Source organism: Gastrolobium bilobum, unplaced genomic scaffold (genome assembly GCF_033153095.1).
Source record: "Gastrolobium bilobum isolate Gb01-03AN ecotype WA unplaced genomic scaffold, APGP_CSIRO_Gbil_v1 utg125884, whole genome shotgun sequence".
NCBI classification, from domain to species: Eukaryota; Viridiplantae; Streptophyta; class Magnoliopsida; order Fabales; family Fabaceae; genus Gastrolobium; species Gastrolobium bilobum.
The window spans coordinates 1-22,057 of record NW_026898873.1 but is presented as its reverse complement, the minus strand read 5'-3'; the positions used below and the strand labels follow the sequence as shown (position 1 = coordinate 22,057).

Below are 22,057 nucleotides of genomic sequence, written 5' to 3'. Positions count from 1 at the left end.
GGAATAGATTGAGAGGTGAGAGATGAATATTACAAATAGTATAAAAAATTAAATAAAAATAAAAATTAATATACTAGGCCAGCGTGAGAGGCTCCAAGATCGAGCTTTTGAATTGGAGCATGTGGCCTTTTTACTAAATGAACTTTTATACAAGTCCAAGTCTGGTTCCAACAATCAATATTAGGCATGTAAGCTCAGGCCTTCACGAGCCGAGCCAAAGGCCCCTGGCTCGTTTATCACCCCTAACTACAGGCGCACCCATCATCTGATGGGATGGTGTATTTACATTATGTATTACGGTTATATGAGTTTGGTGTTTGTCATTTTAAATGACATAAGTTATGTCATTTTAGGAGAGAGATAGACACAGAAAAACGAAAATCATGGGAGAGAGAAAGTGGATGGTTTTTTTAATTTAAAATTCAAATTTTTCGTGTCTCTCTTAAAATGACATAACTTTCTGTCATTTAAAATGACAAACATTTTTCCCGGTTATATATAATGTAAAATATAAAAGTTATTTTTTTTCTTCCTCTAATATAATATAATAGACACTGACGTTTCTATTGGTCCATTTTATTTACACTTGTAATACCCTAGATTTTTTCCTTTTGGTTTGGTTTGGTTTTGGAGGGTTTTTGCTAGCTGCTTGGCCATATTAACACCACAAATCACGAGAGAGAGAGAAAATTAGGTTACGGTTGTAAAACATAATAATAATAATAATAATAAAAAATCAATTACTATTTATATGCAATTCCATTCCTGTAGTGGAAAATGACAAACCAACCATAGATGTCAGGGTCCAGAAATTAAAATATTTGTGCTTCATATAATAATGTGCTATCCCTTATGAATTTTTTTTTTTTCCCTAGTTTCAATAGAAATCTTAAAAAAGGGTAAGAAATAACTAAACAAGAAACGAAAATGCGTAGAGAGAGATGTCATCAACCAAAAAGTAATAGGTTCTGGTCATACATAGGGAAAGTAAAGGAAAATCAAAGGAAGTTTCAGTATGGTTATTTATTTAGTCATTTTAGTGTCTTTATTTACCCTGATAGCATATATCAGTAATCAGATTCTGGAATAATTTTGCAAATTTCAGCTTTGAAGCAAACTGTTATGACCTATTTGTAATGTGTGGGTATTGGAGTCCCACATTGATTCCATGCTAACTAATGTGACATCAAGGTTCTTATCACAAACTTAAATCAGCATGTAAACTTATAAGTCTTGTAAAAAAAGTCATATAGCATGTTTTCTAAATGATTTTTATTTTAAAAATATGTTCTAGTAAGCCACTAGGACTAGCCTAGTAATGAGGGATGGGTGTCGTGAATAATAGATGCTGTGTTTGATTTTCAATGTATTCAAAATATATATATATTCTATTTTACTCGCCCTTTTACACCCCATCAGCGATGATCCCACTGCAACCTAAAGTATTGAAATATTCAATTTTTTCCATTTCACATGGCCATACCATGTATGCACAGTCCATTCATGAAAACCATATTCAAGCATAGAAACTTAAAATAGACAGAATATCCAACAATTTGATCTATATCTCAAGGGCTTATTTATCACTAGCACTAATTAAAGAGACCAACCCGCTTCATGAGCTTGCTCACCAGCTCGTTTCGACTGCATGTAAGATTGTTCCTTGGCCACCTAGGTACTTTACATATAGATGTTGTTCTTTCTTTGTATCATTGAAGCATGTTTATCATGCCAAATTGTCAATTTAATATTTCTCAGTGACCTGTCTATAATTTTAAATCAACATCAGAAATATTTTAAGCACCCTTGATTAGCAAGAAACTGTGATTACGAGAAAACAGTGATGTGATAAAGTTGAACTGAGGAAACGTTTTGTATCAACTATACTCCTCCTTTGAAAAGAACAAAAAGATAAATTAAAAGGTAAACAAGAAGATAATCATAAGCAATGGTTCAGAATATATAGTTTTTGGGTGAGCCTCAATCTGTTAGAATAATTTGAGATAAAAAGATGGTGGGATCGATAAAATTTTCAGGTGTTGCAGGACCACCAATTTTTGGATGGTCCTTTTTTTCAAAATGGAAAAAAATAATTCTATTTAAATTCTTTCATTTTTTCATAATTCTCTCCCAATCTTTTTTATTTTTTATTTTTAAAAGGGAGTATGGTGTTCCTGACCTTAGTACACAGTGAACATCATCTTAACCTGCGCTATATATATATATATATATATATATATATATATATATATATATATGAGGTAGGATCATTTAATATCGGTGTCAAATTTAAAATTTGACACTTTATCTGAGAGCCATTAGATCGAAAAAGATCAATGGCTCTGATTGTGAGCATGTGATACCATTGATCTTTTCTGATCTAACGACTCTCAGATGAGGTGTCAAATTTTAAATTTGACACTGATGTTAAAGGATCCTACCTATATATATATATATATATATATATATATATATATATATATATACATAGGGCTTAACATTTCTGCAGCAGCCGTAGACAACGCTATCTGCAGCTGACACAGAAAAGTGGGCCCCACCGCTTTAAAAAAAAAAAACAGGATCCGGCAGCGGATCCTAGCTTGTTGTAGGTACAACAGCTGTAGAAATCATTTTGCCATATATATATATATATATATATATATATATATAGGGAGAGGTTATAGTTACTACTTTTTTTTCTTACTACTTGTTACTACCAAATCTTAACCGTTGATTTCTGTCAATCTAGTGATTATAATTTATTAGAATTAATAATCAATTAATAAATGAGACCCAATAAATTATAAGGTTTTGTAATTCTCATTCAACATGAGAATTAAAATTTTCCTACACACCCTTCGATTTCCGTGCTGACATGGGTCCTAAATATAATTTTTTCTAACACATGGGTCCCACATGCTTTTTATCTCTACAACATGAGAATTGAATTCTCATTCAACATGAAAAAATCAAACCCATAAATTATAACCATTAGATTAGCGGAAATCAACGGTTAAGATTTGGTAGTAACAAGTAGTAAGAAAAAAAGTAGTAACTATAACATTTTCCATATATATATAAGGCTTATCATTTCTCAAGCTGCCGGAGATAACTTTATCTCCGACTACTAAATCATAACCGTACAAAGATGATCAACGATGATAAAGGAAGAGAGAGAAAAAGGGAATCATAACCATTCAAAGGTAAATCAATAAATATAAGGAAATAAATAATCAAAACGACATAGTAGTTTTAGAGTAGCCAGAGATAAACTTATCTAGAAATGTTTTTCTTATATATATATACATACCATCTCCACCCAAATACACATGGGAAGGCCAAGTTAAAAGGAACTTGTTAACTTCTCTTACACCACAATTGTCACTTCCATCACCACCAAAAGACTACAAATCCATCTCACCTTCTTTAGCCATGCCACAAAACTGCATAGCACCTAAACCAGAATACAGCAATAGTATCCCTGTGGAAGAGCCACCAGAGATGACCGAGCCCCATAACTCAATTATCCTTTCCTACCCCATTCAAATCAATGAACAATCTTTACCAAAACTCACTATGTACCCAATAACTTTGAAGGTTATTCCCTTTCATAAAACAAAACTTTCGTTAGTATTATATGCCACTACATTGAATTCATAACAACACCATATATATTCATTCATGTGGGATAATATTATTTTCTATATTTTTTAACATCTTTCTGCTTTCATTTGCAGTTTGAGGAATTGACATACAAAGTTAAACTAGAGCATAAAGGTCTATGTTGGGGCAGCACATGGAGTTCAACAGAGAAGGCCATATTGAAAGGGGTTACAGGTATGGTTTTCCCAGGAGAAATATTGGCTATGCTGGGACCATCTGGTAGTGGAAAAACCACACTTCTTACAGCTCTTGGAGGACGTCTTGGTGGTAAATTATCAGGAAAAATCACATACAATAATCAACCTTTTTCAGGCTCCATAAAAAGAAGAACAGGTTTTGTGACCCAGGATGATGTGCTATACCCTCATCTCACTGTAACAGAAACTCTAGTCTTCACTGCACTTCTAAGGCTACCCAACAGCTTGACAAGGGATGAGAAAGTTCAGCATGTAGAACATGTTATCAATGAGCTAGGACTAACTAGGTGCAGGAGTAGCATGATTGGAGGACCACTTTTCAGAGGAATATCAGGTGGGGAGAAAAAGAGAGTGAGTATAGGCCAGGAAATGCTCATCAATCCAAGCCTGTTGCTGCTAGATGAACCCACTTCAGGTTTGGACTCTACAACAGCACAAAGGATCATAAACACAATTAAAAGCTTGGCTAGTGGGGGTAGAACTGTTGTCACCACCATTCATCAACCCTCTAGTCGCCTTTACCACGTGTTTGATAAGGTGGTCTTGCTCTCTGAAGGGTACCCCATTTATTATGGCTCTGCTTCAACTGCCATGGAGTACTTTTCATCACTTGGTTTTTCCACATCCATGACTGTCAATCCAGCTGATTTTTTGCTTGATCTTGCCAATGGTAATAATAATTTATTTTTCCATTTAAGGCACCACTTTTATTTTCTATTTATTATGGCTCAAATTATAATCATTTTTGTTGACATTTTGAATGGTGCCTGGGTTTGAATCCCAGACACTTCCTATTTGCAATAATTCAAGGATAAGACTGCTTACAACTCCTACACTATAAAATCTGAGTTTAATTGGGAGTGATTTTGGATTCATGGGCAACTGAAAGTGGAGCTCTTATTGTTTCTTTACTCAGTTGAATTATAACGAGACCCCACTTTCAATTATATCAAAATTTTTACTGAAGTTTACTTTGTAAACTCTAGAGGGAACTCATGGCTAGTTTAAACAGAACCATATTGTTGGGGGTACACATATTTGTTTCTCCTTAGTTATACACATTTTCATTAAGAAAGCAGTGATAACAATGTCATGATAAAAACTAAAAACTGCAGGGATTGCCCAGGAAAACATGCATGCAACTGAACAAAGTGAGAACCAGGAACAAGAAAGGAAGCTGGTGAGAGAAGCTCTCATCTCTGCTTATGACATGAACATAGCTACAAAGCTGAAAGCTGAACTTTGCAGCTTGGAGGTGAACAACCACAACACCACGAAAGATGCTACAGCAAGTAGGCGTTCTAACTTTTAATGAAAAACATTCACATGCATTTCTTTCATAAGTTACTGTTTTGTGTTATTAAGTCGTCTGAAATACATAAATTGTTGCAGAAAATCACATAAAACCGGAGCAATGGTGCACAAGTTGGTGGCATCAATTCAAAGTATTGTTGCAGAGGGGCCTGAGGGAGCGAAGGTATGAAGCCTTCAACAGGCTAAGAATATTCCAAGTTGTAAGTGTCTCTTTCCTTGGTGGACTGCTGTGGTGGCGCACACCAGAATCACACATTGAAGACAGGGTAAGGGGTTTCTTCAAGTTTATCGTTTCTCTTTTCACCCAATTCACATTGAAAACCATACTAGTCCGGTTCATGCATTGAGGGACACAAGTTGTTTACTAAATCTTGAGAGAAACTCACCTTAGGAGAGGCCAAAGTTAATATAAATCCTCCATCAAAATCTTATGTTTGTGGTGTGAGACTTTCCTTACAACTGAATCATAACAAGTGGTTTACCTAATATTGGATAAGGTCAATGGCGGAGCCAAAAGAAAAACTCAGCCAATGCCAAAAGACCCACCAAATAGAATTCAGTTAGTATTAAAGTTGTATTATTTTTGAAACTCAACTAATATTAAAGTTGTACCATAATTTTTGAAGAAAATATATACTATTTTTAAAAACTAAGGCACTACATACAAGTGGCTCCGTCACTGGATAAGGCTATTATCCAAAGCTGATGGGCCCATCACACGGGTCATAACAATTTTTCTTTTTGTAATCGTGTCTAAATCACATCATTTAAAAGTCCCTAAAATCTAAAATACAATTAATCTTGCTTGGTAAGAGGATCTAATATGGGGTTATATTTGTAACACAGATCGCCCTGCTATTTTTCTTCTCTGTTTTCTGGGGATTCTACCCCCTCTACAATGCTGTTTTCACATTTCCTCAAGAGAGAAGAATGCTAATCAAGGAACGGTCATCAGGAATGTACAAGCTTTCTTCCTATTTTCTAGCTAGAACAATAGGAGACTTGCCACTAGAGCTTGCACTTCCAACTGCATTTGTCTTCATAATCTATTGGATGGGAGGGCTTAAACCTCACCCTATGACATTTGCACTTACCCTTCTTGTGGTTCTTTATAGTGTCCTTGTCTCTCAAAGTCTTGGCTTAGCATTTGGTGCTATTTTGATGGAGGTTAAACAAGCAACTACTTTAGCTTCTGTGACAACGCTTGTATTTCTCATTGCTGGAGGATACTATATACAACAGATTCCTCCCTTCATAGAGTGGCTCAAGTACTTAAGCTATAGTTACTACTGTTACAAGCTTCTTCTTGGTGTGCAATACAGTGATGATGATAAGTATGAGTGCTCAAAAGGGGTGTTGTGCAAGGTTGAAGATTTTCCTCCAATAAAATCAATGGGTTTCAATCATCTGTGGATTGATGTGTCTATTATGGCAATTATGTTGGTGGGTTATCGATTAATTGCTTATTTAGCACTACAGAGAGTGAGGTAGTGATAAATTGTGGCTGAGCTTCCATAGACATAACATGAGAACTTGAAAGAGTATTGTCCTAGTTGAACCGAGGAATAATAATGGAATATTATGCTTTTGATGGAACTAGTGACGAAATTTTGATCAACTCTCTCTCTGAGTTGGATGTGTCACAATTTAGTTATATATTTATTTTTGCAATTTTATGAAACACCAACTCCTGAGTTCTACTTTAGAATAAATTTCCCTCTAGTGCCTAAAGACAAAGGATATGCCACATGATAAGAAGCAACGATAAGAACATAATGCATTTTAATCTGCAAGAATTAATGGTTAAAGATTGCGACCAGACAGGCTCAGTAACTCAACTTTTAAACATTATAAGGCCTTTGAAACCACAAGCTTCTTGTTTCAAATCTCCCTGCATAATTTGTACCAGAGAGGGAAATTTTCAGAATATTTATTTTTTTTCCCAAAAGGCAGTATCGACTTGACAGACAGATATTTCTAATTCAATGAAAACTATCAAACAGTTTTATTCCACTTTTTGCTCAAAACTTGTAACTATGATGCCTTTAGAAAGTTGGAAGCTTGAGTAGATCTATTAAAATTGAGCCAACCACGTGGAATGCATCAATTCAATGATGTTGAGATGATGGCAGGATAAGAAGCCTAATCAAAATTATGATTTACCTTAGTTAATGCACATGATAAAGAGTCAAACTAAAATAATTGGTGACTGAGTCTGCAAGTGGGCACGTGGCTAGGTGTTCTAAGCACGGAAGCATAGTGCATTATTCACTCTAAATCACTTTGAAATAGAACACAGAAAAGGGCTACATATAAATATATAATTCTGCACAAACAAAGTAGCATTTCAAACAGGTAAACTATAAGCGTATAAAAAGGCCTTAATGAGTCAAAGTTAACCTTATCCAACCCCAAAATTTAAGACTTTTGATCTACAATATTGAGTGTCTGTGTGTTGAGGTAATTCCAAAACATATTCTTTTAACGTGGCCTCATGCTTTTGCTTATTCTACAAACAAAATTCAAGTTCAACCAAACAAACCAAGAGAATTTTAGACTTGCAGGAAGATAAAGTTGAAGAGATGCAGTCACAGCACCACTGACCTAAGCATACAAAAACATAACGAAAAGAAGTAATGCATGGCTGTAAAAATATGCTGTTTGTTTCCAGCAATACAAAAACAAAGAATAACTGAAATTGAGGAATATAGCTTAGTCACGAGAGAATCATAATATCCTCAAGAATTGTTGTTAACTGCATTTAGTTAATAATACTGAACATTAAATTGGTCAATAAGTAACCAAAAAAGATTCAAAATCTGGTTTAGGAATCAGATACCACAAGATATCAGCAAAAATATTGATGGAAATTTAGTTCATAGGTTGTCCAAATTCATGAAATACAAGGAGAAACCATCCAAACATTTCACGTGTGAGTGGGACCTAAGAGGGGCTTCATGCATTTTGAGCTTGAGAAATCAAGGTGAATGATGCTATGCTTGCGGAACATTGCACATATCCAAAGTGTCGGATGCAACCTATACGGAAAGTTAGTAAAAATTGACATATATTTGTTCGAAAGGTATATTATCAAAACAAGAAGTCGACAACCATATGCTTTTGAGAAATTCTTACTTTTAGAACACGTTACACGGGTGGCGCACACCAAGTTACATGCAGTCCTGAGTCCTGACATGAGTGACATATGGTACATGTACGCCTCAAACTCAAATTTACTCTTAATAGTTTTTTTTTTTTTTTTTTTGATAAATTATGTTTATCTTCCGCCGGAGGCAATCCTATACGAGTCAGAAACGTATACATTATGGTGGGGCTAGTTCTCCCAAAGGAGATTATTTGCATTAACAAGAACTTGAATGAAGACCTTGCTTAAGCGGAATCAAGCATATATCACTTGAACCAACCATTTGGATAAATTTACTAGTTCGTAGAATACATGCCAACACATGTAATTTTATCTCGTTTATTTCCTAAGGGGGAGTTTGGTAGAGGAAAAATAAATTTTTACCCGAGAATCACGATTCCCAAGAATATAGTAGGAAAGTGAATTTTCCGAGAATATTACCAAAAAATTATTTGGTAGGTCAAAATATTTCCGGGAATGTTGGGTCGATTGTCGTGATATTATTATTATTATTTTTTTTTTTATAAATTCGTGATATTATTTTTGGTTGATTGTAAAATACTGTTGGGAATGTGAGGTAATTTTACAAAAGTAACATTATCCATCATTTTCATTCAAAACTTTTCCAACTTAAAATTAAAATAAAATTCAGAAAACAAAATAAACATTCAGCCAAAAAAAATCCGAGGATCATTGAGTAGAATCATCAACTTCAACAAGCAACACTATGAGCACCATCCGAGGTAGAAACTTCTACGCAGAGGCATTGTGGTGCTCGTTGCTATGCTCCCCTAGTGTCTGCATCATCCCTTTGTCACAGCTCAACATCGTCGCCACTTAACCCATTTTCAAACAACTTGCTATATAAAAAATAAATTAGAAATCGCATCAAACATGAAAGCCCTGAAAATAGAAAGATGAAGGAAGCAGAAACAAAACTAACCTCATGCTTTAAGTCTTAACTTTGAGCACCGAAAATATCTGAAAAGTCGGCTAAAATTGAGTGGAAGTAAGAAGAGAGAGAAGCAGAGGAAGCGGTGCAGTGATGAGGGTATTTTTGTCCGAAAAATGTTGAAAAATATTCCCACCGAGTGGAAACCGAAAATACCACCCACTGGGTGGTATTCTAAGAAATAATTTTGCTTGACAAATTATTTTTATGTGAATCTGATTTTCTCAGAATTTTTTTTATAATCTTCGTAGGGTAAATAGGATTCCCAAAATTAGTTTTTCAAAAATCTAAAATTTATACACATACCAAACGCCCCTTAAAATTATGCACCCTTAACATTATTTCACACAATCGACCATTTCACATTTCCTTTGGAGTAACCTGTGTAACTACGAAATTGCATGTGATTAGATGATATGCTTAATCAAATGAATTAAAGTTACTTTTGGGTAAAAGTGCAACTAGTGAGAATATTGGGATAAAAATGCAATTAGACAAAATATACCTAAAACTGAAAAATAATGTAACGAGACATTATAAAATTCATTGGTGAATGTTGGAATTACATGAAAATGCCTAAGTCTTGAATTGTAAAGGTCATACGATGAAGGGTTAAAATAGTAACAAGCCAAATAGATATTTGTTAGAAAGTTGACGAAGTCAAATATGCTTAAGGCTTTGATTAAGTGACTAGTCTTTCATTTCCCTTCATCTTCTTCAAGCTTTTCTTTCTCTCAATGTAACATTTCAAATTTTAACAATTTATTGTAGCATAAATAATTTCAATAATTTTTATAAATAACAGCGGAAGTTCAAAATAATCAAATTTGGGAAGTGTTACCGCCGTACTTGTACAATGGACAAGTGCAAGGCTAAATTTATTACATTAAAATAAAACCAAAGACTAAAGTTTAAATAAAGGAAATATGTCTTATGTATTTATTTAAATCTCATAAAATTTCTAAACTTAGGAACTAGCTAGAAATATCCGAGTCGTGATCCTCACTGCCCACAGCTAGCCCCATCCTTTGCAACATGCTTCACTGAAAATCTGCTCCCCCGTGAAGGATCATTGCAGTTAAACAAACACAAAAGTCAACAAAGCTGGTAATCCAAATTCGATATACAAAAATAAATAAATAAATAAACAAATAAAAAATGTAACTCATAATAATCCAAAATAATAATATAACTCAAAAATTCAAATCAAATATCAACTTGTTATTAATTATATTAATCTTTATTTAATTTAGTCTATTTAATGGGAAGAGAACCATGGTAGACCCGGGGAACCCTGCCAGTCTACCCTGTAACCCGGGAAACCCTGCCAGTCACAAACAAATCACTTTGGCCATAATCAATTCACATCTTCCTAGTGTGCACACCTCTTCCCAAAGTTGCTACTAGTATCCCGGGGAACCCTGCCAGACACCACTTTGGAAAGAACGGATATAATCTTTTTCATATCAGTTTCACATCGGAGGCATAAAGCCCAAAAGTTGTGTTTATCACTTTGGGAGGTACCATCCCAAAGCTATTCTCCCACTATTAATTTTTTTTTATACAGACATAACAAAATTTCCCAATTTATTTCAAATATATGTAATATCTATTTTCTGCAGCGAACAATTAATTTCCAATTTACCAAAACATATATATATATATATTAGTGCCTCAATTTATAAAGTACAGCACAGAATATAAAAAAAACAATTGAAACTAAATTCATATAACTAAAAACATGTATTTGAAATATGTTCATCACGTAAACCGAGAAAAATAACATTGCAAATATATGCATATAACTAATTTGCAAATTGAAAGAAACGAATCAGGCATCTACTTTAATGGAAAGTGACGCACAAAAATCGAGAAGGAATTTTTTTGTTTGTTTTGTGAACAATGTTTACATATATAAAACCAACGACCATTACCATTTGAATTCAATTAAAGAATTGCACATAAACCGAAAGAAATTTGCAGCGAAGGTATACATGCAGTTCCGAGTTCGGCAGAAGCAAATTGAGAAAAGATTTGTAATCGAATATATATATGCAGATAGTAATTATCAACAAAAATTGAATTTATAACGAACGTAATTATATATACAAGTCAACATAATTATTTGGGATTAGGATTACATACAATATATTTCATATAAGACAACCCTATGATATATTTAGGATCATAATTATCCTATCAAAATTCATATAAAATTAACCTAAGACTTCTAAGGATTAGGATTACACATACCAAATTTCACATAAAATATAATCTAAAAATACCTAGGGATTAGGATTACCTGGTCTCCGTTTTCGCTAACTTCTAGAAGAAAAGAGTAATTTGGGGCAGAGAACCGGTTGAAAATAATTAAAATAAACTTTTTGGAGTGAGAAGAGAGAGAGTAGTAGAGGAGAGTGAATTGGTTTGGTTAGGCTGGGTCTCTATTTATAGTTGAAGTTTAGGGCTTATACATTACTGACTCAATGCTGACTCATCATATCTAAACAATTTATGTTTGTTGACTCATCATATCTAAACAATTTATGTTAGTTGACTCATCATATCTAAACAATTTATGTTTGTTGACTCATCCTAATCCAATCAAACATTACCAATCAAATAATCAAACATTAAAGCATAATGATCAATCAAATAATCACAATTTATCACCCATTATTATTATTACTAATTTATAATTTATAACTATTATTAATTTATTGTATTATAAATTACTATTATTTTCCTGGGATATTACATTCAACCATGAGCACCATTGTTAGGGAAGCTTGGCATCTCAACGAATTGTAGGCCTTGAAACACTTAGTGGTTGGAAAGGAAAATACTTAGAATCTCTTTCTGATCATCATATCCCACAGCTAAGATCCCTTGGAAAAAATTGTATGGAGAGATATCTCCAAGGGAAGGGTGGTGACCTAGAGGGTATTTGAGGAGAAAAAGAAGTGCATTAGTCCATTATAGGCTTGGAGCTTGTTCCTTGAATCATTGTGAGTTGATATAGGGTAAGACATTCTAGTTTTCTTCAAGTTTTATAGAAGTTGTATTTCTAGGTTGTCATAAAAAATGTTGGCTATTGGGGCTATTTTGAGCATGATTTAGGCTTAAGCCATGTTGAAAAAAGTGTTTGGTTAATGATTTTAATGATGAAAATATGTTGAGAAAGTTATTGTGGTCATCTTTCACATTTTCAAAAATCCATGCCTAATTGTTGAGATTGCTTGTGTCAAGGCATATCATTGTAAATTTAGATGGTGATTGTCTTCATTTGTCTTATATGATTGAAGACAATGAACTATTGTTGATGGTTCAAGCATTGAAAAATTCAATGGAGCTTGATTTGGATTCTTGAGTTGATCAAGGATTGGTAAGTTCATAGCTTTTGACTTGTATGGAATTGCCTTATGTGATTGTGAATTTATATATGTGTGTGTGTGTGTCTTCACTAGCTTGCAAGTAGGTTTCATTGTGTTTTTGATAGTGAATTCACCTTGTGATAGGTGTGATTTTGTTAACAAACTATTGGAGTGGACCTTGTTAGGTAACTCTTGTGTGAAGAATACTTGATTGGAAAGGAAAACTAGTTTTGTGAGATTTCTTTGTTGTAAAGGAATCATTTGGTTAAGAGCTTTATAGATAAGCTTTCGGACATTGGAGTTCATCCCCTTTTTGTTCCACCATGCCTTTGAGGATAGTGGTTTTATATATAGTGAATGTGATTGCACTACAAATTGATATAATGCATATTATGGGTGTATGTTGTTGTGTGCGACATAAGACAATTGTTTTCTTATGCTTGGGTATGTTACAAGACGTTGTGTAATTCATACATTTTTCTCTAGCCAGTAGAATTTATTATTGGACACATGGCATTGACATATATTGCATTATTTCAGATTACTCTGTTTATTGATTTATAGCTAAAGAGAACTATGAGGTGAAGGAATCCTCCAAGAACCCCTAGTTTACTGAGATATTTATCTCATCCCGTGTGAGGATTATATTTCAGGTACCTCCGGTGGTGGAGAGGGTGCATCCTTAGGCAAAAGGCCCACTTAGATCCTCATTGTTCCATGCTGCTCCTTTTGCGTCATTTTGATGTATATACGTTTAGATGCAATCCATTAGTGATTTTGTGGAACTTAAAATATGATCACAGATATTTTGTATTATGTTTGATGTATAACCTTGCATGGGACTTTGATTATATTATGTAATTAAGTTCCAAGTGATGTAAAAATTATAAGATGATGATTTGTATCTTATGATGTTGATATTTATATGTTCTTACATAGAAGGATTATGTGTGTCGTTTATCAAGAAAGATAAGGTACTTTGAGACATAATTCATACATTAAAATCCTATGCCACAAGGGCTAGGTAATATAATACGTAAAGGTTATGAAAAGTATGGTGTATGCAAAGTGATAGATAGATTGTAATTCCAATAATAATGACTTGTGAGTCAAGTAAAAGGCATGGATGCCTAATGAGGGTGCATAAACTGATATATATATATATATATATATATATATATATATATATATATATGGTTTGGTGTTTTTCATTTTAAATGACATAAGTTATGTCATTTTAAGAGAGAGATAGACACAAGGAATGGAAATCATGGGAGAGAAAGTGGGTTGTTTTTTTTTTAATTTAAATTTTAAATAAAAAAATATTTTCTTGTGTCTATCTCTCTCTTAAAATGACAAACACTTTTTCCATATATTTATATATGGTGGATGTAAGAGCTACCATGTTTGCTTGGCATTGGTTAGCCAATCCAAGTCAATTAGGTGTTAAGGAAGATATTTGATTTGGGAAACATTCCAAATATAAGTATACCCCATCTTACAATCCTGTTTTCATATCCTATATGATATATTTGGATCCTTTGGTCTTCATGAAAGTTATAGATATTTCTTTTAGCTTTCCAATGAGTCTAAGATTGTAGCAATTGGATGCATATAGCGCATGTTATGGCTAAAACACCATAGTAGGTTCTTGTCCCCTATTTTGGTAGTAGACCCCTGTTTCACGGTGCTATTGGCGCCGTTGTGGTGCCCCTAGTGCCACAAAACAGTGTGAAAATGTATCTTTGGCGCTTCTGGGACTATGTTGAAGCTACTAACGCCAGAAAACAATAGCAAACTCATCTTGTGGCTCTTCCAGCGTCGAGTTTGCGCTATTGGCGCCAGCCTACTGTGGCCTTTAGCATCGTTTGGAAAAATGATCATAACTTGAGATAGGGAACTCCAAATCGAACATGATTTGAACCTATATGAAGCTAACACATAGGTTTAGAACTGTTGGGAAAGGGTATTATTCCCAGTTTAAATATGAAGTTGATGCCTTGTTTAAAGAGTCCAGATACAAGAGTTATCTTGCGAGTTTCATAACTCGAGTTATACTTAACCAAATGGTTATTGTTATACCTTTCTGGAAATCCCAAGAAGTCTAGAGTAGTAAACTAAAATATTGGATTTAATAGTTAAATGGATTAGTACTAGTTCTGGAAAAAGAAAAGATTGTTCAGTGTCAAAAATAAAAAAATAAAAAATTAGCCATGCTGGTTTATGGGGACAGCTTGGCATTTTAAGTAAAGTGATGTGTGGCATGTTTAAATGTTGTATTATTATTCCATACATAGAATCAGTTATAACGAAAGTTTTGAATTATTTTAAATATAAAAAGTGTTTTGAATAGTAAACATTTAATAACCGAAACGGAAAAAGTTTAGTCGTATTTTAATTCAATTATTGTGATATTAACTACGCCTAATGTCATACATAATGATAAGATACCGGAGTACTACAGGGTGTTATATTTTATAGTATCAGAGTAGCTTCTTAGGGAAATTTATGAGTTGATTTGTCTGAATTACTTTATAGTTATTATAGGTACTCATTATGAATATTTCATGTGTGATCACTAAGTTTGATTCTGATCAACTCATTTCTTTGTGTAACATGTGTAGTATCATGGTGAGACCCCAGAATGACCTTGAGGAAAATACTGCCAATCCTCGACCAAATCCTATAGTTGTGGCTTTAGCTATCAAGCAACATGAACTTGCTAACAATAGGCAAGCAAACAAGGTCTTGATGAAGACCAATCAAGATGTTGTGGCTGCAAATAGACAGGCCAACGAGATCTTGATAAAAACAAACCAAGATGCTACGGCTTTGAATAGGCAAGCAAATGAAATTCTGATGAAGACTAATCAGGATACTATTGCTGCTAACTAAACAACAATGAATGCTCTGAGGAATTAATTGAGAGCCATGAAGGAAGCCAGAAATGACACTAGGCCACTTACTCCCCCACATTTACGTGTGCAAGAAGGTAATGCGACTAGAGGGGCTAGGAATTGTGAAGCCGAAACTAGCCATCAAATTGCAAATGCTAGTGGTGAGGTTAGACATCGTGCCACTAACGTTCAGTCTCAATCTCATGTTGTTGTGGTAGAGGATGTTAATACTAGAGAGAAAAGATTAAATTTTTTAGAAAACACAAGCCTCCTAGTTTTGCTGAAGGTTATGATCCTGTTGAATCGGCTAAATGGCTTTACTTTCTCGAAAATATTTTTGTTGTAATAGAATCTCCAGATCATCATAAATTATTGTTTGTTACATATATGCTTGAGGGAGATGCCCATGACTGGTGGAGAAATGTTTCTCAGCCACTGAGAGAGCAAGGTCAAGTGCTGACTTGGCAACTATTTGAAGATATGTTTTTAGAGAAATATTTTCCTGATGATGCTTGGGACAAGAAACATGCAAAGTTCCTTAATCTAACCCAAGGGGAAATGTCCGTTGATGAGTATCTAGTCAAATTTAATGACTTGGCTAAATATCACAGGTTCAAATTTAGTGAACACATTCAAAAGAGGTCTAAATGCAAAGATGCAAAGGAAAATTGCTGGTAATGCACCAAGGGAGTTTGGTCCCATGATAAATCAATGCCAGGCTGTGGAAGATGTTTACAAAAGGAAAGGTAGAAAGAAGACTAAGGAACATGAATCTAAGGGAGCAAGTTGCTTTACTCCTCCTTGGAAGGATAAGAAATTCAGTGACAAGAGCAAGGGCAAAAATTTGTAGGCTAAACAGACAAGTAATAAGTTCAAGAAAGCTCGTGTACCGAGAGGCACTTCTGCCAAACCTATTACAGTTCCTAATTGTGCTGGTTATGGTAGGGAACATAGAGGATCGTGTTCTTCTGGGCAGATCATACGCTATAAATGTGGCGAGATTGGTGATAGAGTACCTTTATTGAGAAAGTGGGGGAAACACAGAGAGAATTTGAGGGTTCGTTGAGAGAAATCCAAGAAATCAAAGGGTGAGGCTAGGGTTTGGTAGAGAGATCATCAAATCCGGTGGATCCCTGCACTATTCCGGCGACTGAAGCAAGGATGATGGTGGTGGGGCCTACGGTAGCTGCGGGAGCAGTGCTACAACAACGTCCCTGTTTTCTTTACTTTAGTTTAATGGAATCTTATTCTTTCTTTGTTGTTTCTTCCCACCCAAGTATGGGCTAAATTGTTATGATTGGGTGATAGAGTACCTTTATTGTGATGTAATCAGTTTGCCTAAACTTTGCTATATGATTGTCCTTTTAGTTGTTTAATAAAGTGCTTACTTTGTCTTTATTCTTGTTGACTTATCGAGAGAGAGCTGCAAGATACTTAGGGTTTGGGCTATAGAGATATAGGTGAACTCAGAAAGTTATTAAGCATTGTGGTTTAACTAATTTAATTAGTTAATTGTGGGTAGAGATATCATTCACACCACAAAATCAAAGGAAACTTGCACTTAATGATTCATAACTATGTTGGCCATAGAGATGTGGGACTTAGTATACATGTAGAGTTGGTGAGAGCCCTTGCATGCATTAGTGTTTTGGTTACTGGTTGGATAATTGCTATAGCATTGCTACTGCATTCTGGTGATATTGCAATAATGGGGAAATTGATCCCAATCTATCTTTAATACTTGGAAAACCTATTTTATTACTGCATTCTCATAGTTAATCATTAGTCTTAGTTATTTTATCTTTTAATTGTTAAATTAGTCATTAGCTTATCACAAATCAATATTGTTACCTTTATTGCTTCACATTGATCCCAACTTTATAGTTTTCTTCGTGGGAACGATATCTGGACTCACACATCCACTTTATTACTTGTTGACACGTGCACTTGCGTAATGTGTGATTGATAAAGGGGTACACAATTGCACAACAAGTTTTTGGCGCCGTTGCCGGGGAAAACTTATAAAGTTTGTTTCTTTGTGAAGTGATACTTGATCCTTTTTCTTTCTGTTTTCAGGTTTTGCAGGTAGTACATGAACAGTCTCCCTCTCTAAACAGAAGTATACTTTGATCCAAAAATTGAAGGAACACTTCAAGCTAGGAAGAGGAAGCAGTGACAGAGCATTGCTACAGCATTACCTGACATGTCAGAAAGAATAACAGGATTTGGTGTTGATGGACGAGGTCTAAACCAAGACGAAATCTCAATCAGGGCACATGGGATGCTAGCACTTAACCATCTTCATTCTGCCATTGTGCAACCTGATGTTGCAGCAAACAATTTTGAGTTTAGACCAGTGATGTTTGACATGCTGCAAATTATTGGCCAGTTCAATGGGTTGCCAAGTGAAGACCCACATCTAACTTGAAAAACTTCATGGACGTAGCAGACAGCTTTAAGATGCAAGGAGTTACATCTGATGCACTGAGACTGAAGTTGTTTCCTTATTCTCTCTCAAATGGAGCTAAGACTTGGCTTAACACTCTACCACCTAATTCAATCAGAAAATGGGAGGACCTTGCTGAAAAGTTTTTGATCAAATTCTTTCCTCCCACCAAGGCAGCTCAATTGAGGAATGATATAGCAATGTTCCAGCAACTTGATGGAGAATCACTATATGAAAGCTGGGACAGATTCAAGGAATTGCTATGGAGATGCCCCAATCATGGCATACCCGAACGGATCTAGATGGAAACTTTCTATTATGGGTTGAATGGAAAAACTAGAGATATAGTAGATGCATCATCTGGAGGAGCCCTCTTGGATAAGACTTACACTGAAGCATATGATATCCTAGAGAGGATGGCATACAACAATTACCACCGGCCAGCAGAGAGGTCAATTGCACTGAATGAAGCTGCAGGATTGCTGGAGCTCGATGCTATATCTTCATTAGCAACACATATATCCTCTCTGAATAAGTCAATAGAGACTCTCAATCTTACTGCTGATGCTAGAGCACAACAAGCACATTCAATTTATAATGTTGTAACATGTGTTTTCTGTAATGGCCCACATGTTTATGATGATTGTCCCCAAAATCCTCAATCTCTCTGTTTTGTAGGAAATTATAACATGAATGATCCATATTCAAACACCTACAACCCAGATTGGTGGAATCATCCAAATTGTTCCTATTTTGAAGGGCAACCGCAAGGGTTAGTGTGTGCTACAACATTGCAAGATCACAGACCACCATTCCAGCAGCAGCAACAGCAATAGCATTACCAGCAGCCTGAACAGCAAGCTGACAACTCTGATGCGCTGGAGAGTATGCTGAAGGACTTTATGGCAAGAAGTGATGCTCTTATCCAAGACCAAACTGCATCAATCAACAACTTGGAGAATCAAATGGGTCAGTTGGTAGAAGCTGTGAGAGATATATCATATGAAACACTGCCCAACAACATTGAAGATCCAAGAAGCATTGGATATGAGCAAATCAAAGCTGTAGCATTAAAGAATGAGAAGGAAGTAGATAGACCAGAGGCCATAGAGAACTACCACAATCTGAAGGAGGAAGCTGAAATTCAGAAGGAAGGAAGCAAGGTTGTTGTGGAAGATGAATTAAAAGAACAACATGTTGCACCTGAAGTTGGTATCACAGAACAGAATGCTACAGCAAAGCAACAGCACTGTCAGCAAGTCAACAGGACAATTAGACCACCATCTCCCTTCCCTCAAAGACTTCAGAAGCAAAGAGATGATGTGCCAGAGAATAACACCTTATGTGATATTGAGGCTAATGCGAATTTGATGCCCATGAATCTACTAGAAAAGATGGGAATAAATAGCATAAGGTCTACAAAGATGGCTTTGCAAGTGCCTAGTCAAGTCATGAAAATATCAGTTGATGTTGTTGAAAATGTGATGATAGGCAACTCTGCACACCCAATAGATTTTGCGGTCCTTGACATGAAGAAGGACCCAATTATTTCTCAATATCTTGAAGAGTCATGCCTTGATACCCCAAAGGTTATGGAAGATATGTGGAAGAGTGAGCTGATTCCTGAAATAGATGGAGACCAAGATGAAGGCAATCCAAAGGTCAAGATAAAGGAAGAGCCTACATGCGACAAGAATTTGACCAAGGATTCAAAGTTGTTCTTCTTCCTTTGTTTCAAGCCACCTTGATCATCAACCAAAGTCTGACTGAAGACTATAAAACAAGCGCTTTTGGGAGGCAGCCCAAATCAATTAGGAAATTTCTATACTTTTCTTTAGTTTTATTGCATTTAAATTTCTGAATTTCAATTTTTAGATTAGGATAAATGAGCAAACAGATTCTACACTCATTATTTTTTGTTGGTGTAGGTGCAATTTATGGGCAATTAAGGTTCCACTGCTACATCATTGCAACAACACTGCTACATCATAGCTGTGGCAGAAGGAATAAGGTGCTAAGGGGAAGAAAGTCAGGTTTAATTCCTGAATGAAATCCTGAAAGCACTCAGCAAAAAGCTGAGTTTGGAGTCCCCCAAAGCATTTTTGCAAGAACCCTGTTCTAGAAATTGAGTTTGGAGTCCCAACAACATAGGGACTCCACCATTCTGAAAATTCAATGATAAACCAGGTTGTCTTGTTCTTTTCTTGTCTATATCTTTTTATACCTACTGAGAAATATTAGTAAGGAATTTGTATGCTATGTAGGTTTAAATTTTTGTTTTATTTTAGTTTGTTTCAATTTCAAATAAAAGAAGTTAGGAAAAACATAAAAGGAAAATAAGGGACTTAAGAAGCAAACTCAATACTGATGCTGAGTTAAGAATGAGATGGAAACTCAGTACTGATGCTAAGTTAAGAATGCTAAAGAAGTTAGCATAGCATTGATGAAGTATTGTTGTATCACTGTCTATTCTGTTATGATCTGTATTGTTACAGGATTGCTACAACACTGGGTAAGCATGAAAGTCAGTGGTATAAAGCCAAAGTATAAATGGAAACCCAAGTCAGACTTGAAAAGCATAACCAACTCAGGGTGAAAGGCCAATGGATGAACCATTCAAGCACAAGGATCAATTCAAGGGAAGAGAAATTAAGGAATGAATAGCGGAAGAGGGTTTAGGGTTCAACAATTTGTTAAGTTTGAATCCCATCACATGAAATAGATTTGAGGGCTATAAGGGTGAAAGAAGCCAAGTTACAAAGTGCCAATGCACAAAGAATTCTTCCTCAAGAAAATAGAGTCAAACGAAAAAGAAAAGAGGGGAAAACCCCAAAAATAGACTAAGTGCAAAAGCACTAGAAAAAAAAGAGAGGAAGTCAAAGCTAAAAATGCAAGGTGGACACTCGTTCCTTCAAATCTTGTGCACACGGATGTGGATTCAATCCTGACAAAGCATGAATCAAGCAACTAGACTCGATGATTTTTAGTTTGAAGTTCCAAGATGGATCAACCTGAGAAGCAAGCTCCTAGCACACATACACTGAATCATCCAAAAGCTATGAATCCCTGGGAAGATGAAGCCAACAAGGAATACTGAAGTTGAAGTAAGGATGATGGCTGAAGATCAACAATCAACTGCACAATGCTGTAGCAATATGGAAAATCTCAAAAATAGTCTTTGATACAAGAGTTACTGAGTTAATGAATGTTAAGCCTGAGGAGTTTTTTGTTGCTTGAGGACGAGCAACGTTTTCAGTTTGGAGTGTGATAACTCTCCAAAAGAGAGTTAGTTTAGGGTATAATTGTGATATTTTGGTACCATGATTGCATATAATTCTCTTGATTTTATATGATTAATGCATGAATTCTATGATTTCATGATTTAATTTAGAATTATGTTAATTATGTGTATTTGGATATAAATTGAGGTATTGGAAACATTTAAATGCACTTGTTATTTTACTGCAGGTCAATGTTGTAGCATCGAAAAGCGGTGCTGTAGCAGTGCAGATGAGGTCAGCAATGCATCATCACCAGCAAGCTATGGATCCAAGCCCAATTAGCTAGAAGAAGTTTTTGAACGTGTAATCAGAGTCCTGAGCTGGCTACGCGCTTTAAAACATTCAAAGGATCACCATTAAAGCTTCATTAAATCAGCGATTACATTTCCAAATTCAGACCTGAAACACGAAATGGAAAGAATCTGATGAGATATGCTGCAGCATTATGCGTTGTCCCTGATTAGCGTTGCAGCAAATAAGGAAAGAATCTCCAATCAGCGCTATAGCAAAACACAGCTGTATCTTCAATCAGTGCTGCAGCGAATAAGGAAAAAATCTCCAATCAGCGCTATAGCAAAACACAATTGTATCTTCAATCAGCGCTGCAGCAAATAAGGAACGAATCTTCAATTAGCGTTGTAGCAAAACACAGCTGTATCTTCAATCAGTGCTGCAGCAAATAAGGAAAGAATGCTTTGTCAGCTTGACAGCAAAACAGAGTGCCAATCTCAATCAATCACAAGGCAGCTTTGAGTGATGATTTGCATGGACTGGAAGAGATGATTGAG

At 35.2% G+C, this 22,057-nt stretch overlaps 1 protein-coding gene across 1 annotated transcript; it reads left to right on the top strand.

Moving 5' to 3' along the window:
• Window positions 1-3,359: 3,359 nt before the first annotated feature.
• On the top strand, window positions 3,360-6,718 carry LOC133284943 (ABC transporter G family member 14-like). The gene is made up of 5 exons (XM_061482081.1): window positions 3,360-3,597; window positions 3,738-4,530; window positions 4,976-5,152; window positions 5,253-5,440; window positions 6,021-6,718. Exons 1-5 carry the CDS (start codon window positions 3,433-3,435, stop codon window positions 6,663-6,665), a joined length of 1,968 nt encoding a protein of 655 aa, XP_061338065.1. The 5' UTR covers window positions 3,360-3,432; the 3' UTR covers window positions 6,666-6,718.
• Window positions 6,719-22,057: the final 15,339 nt, after the last annotated feature.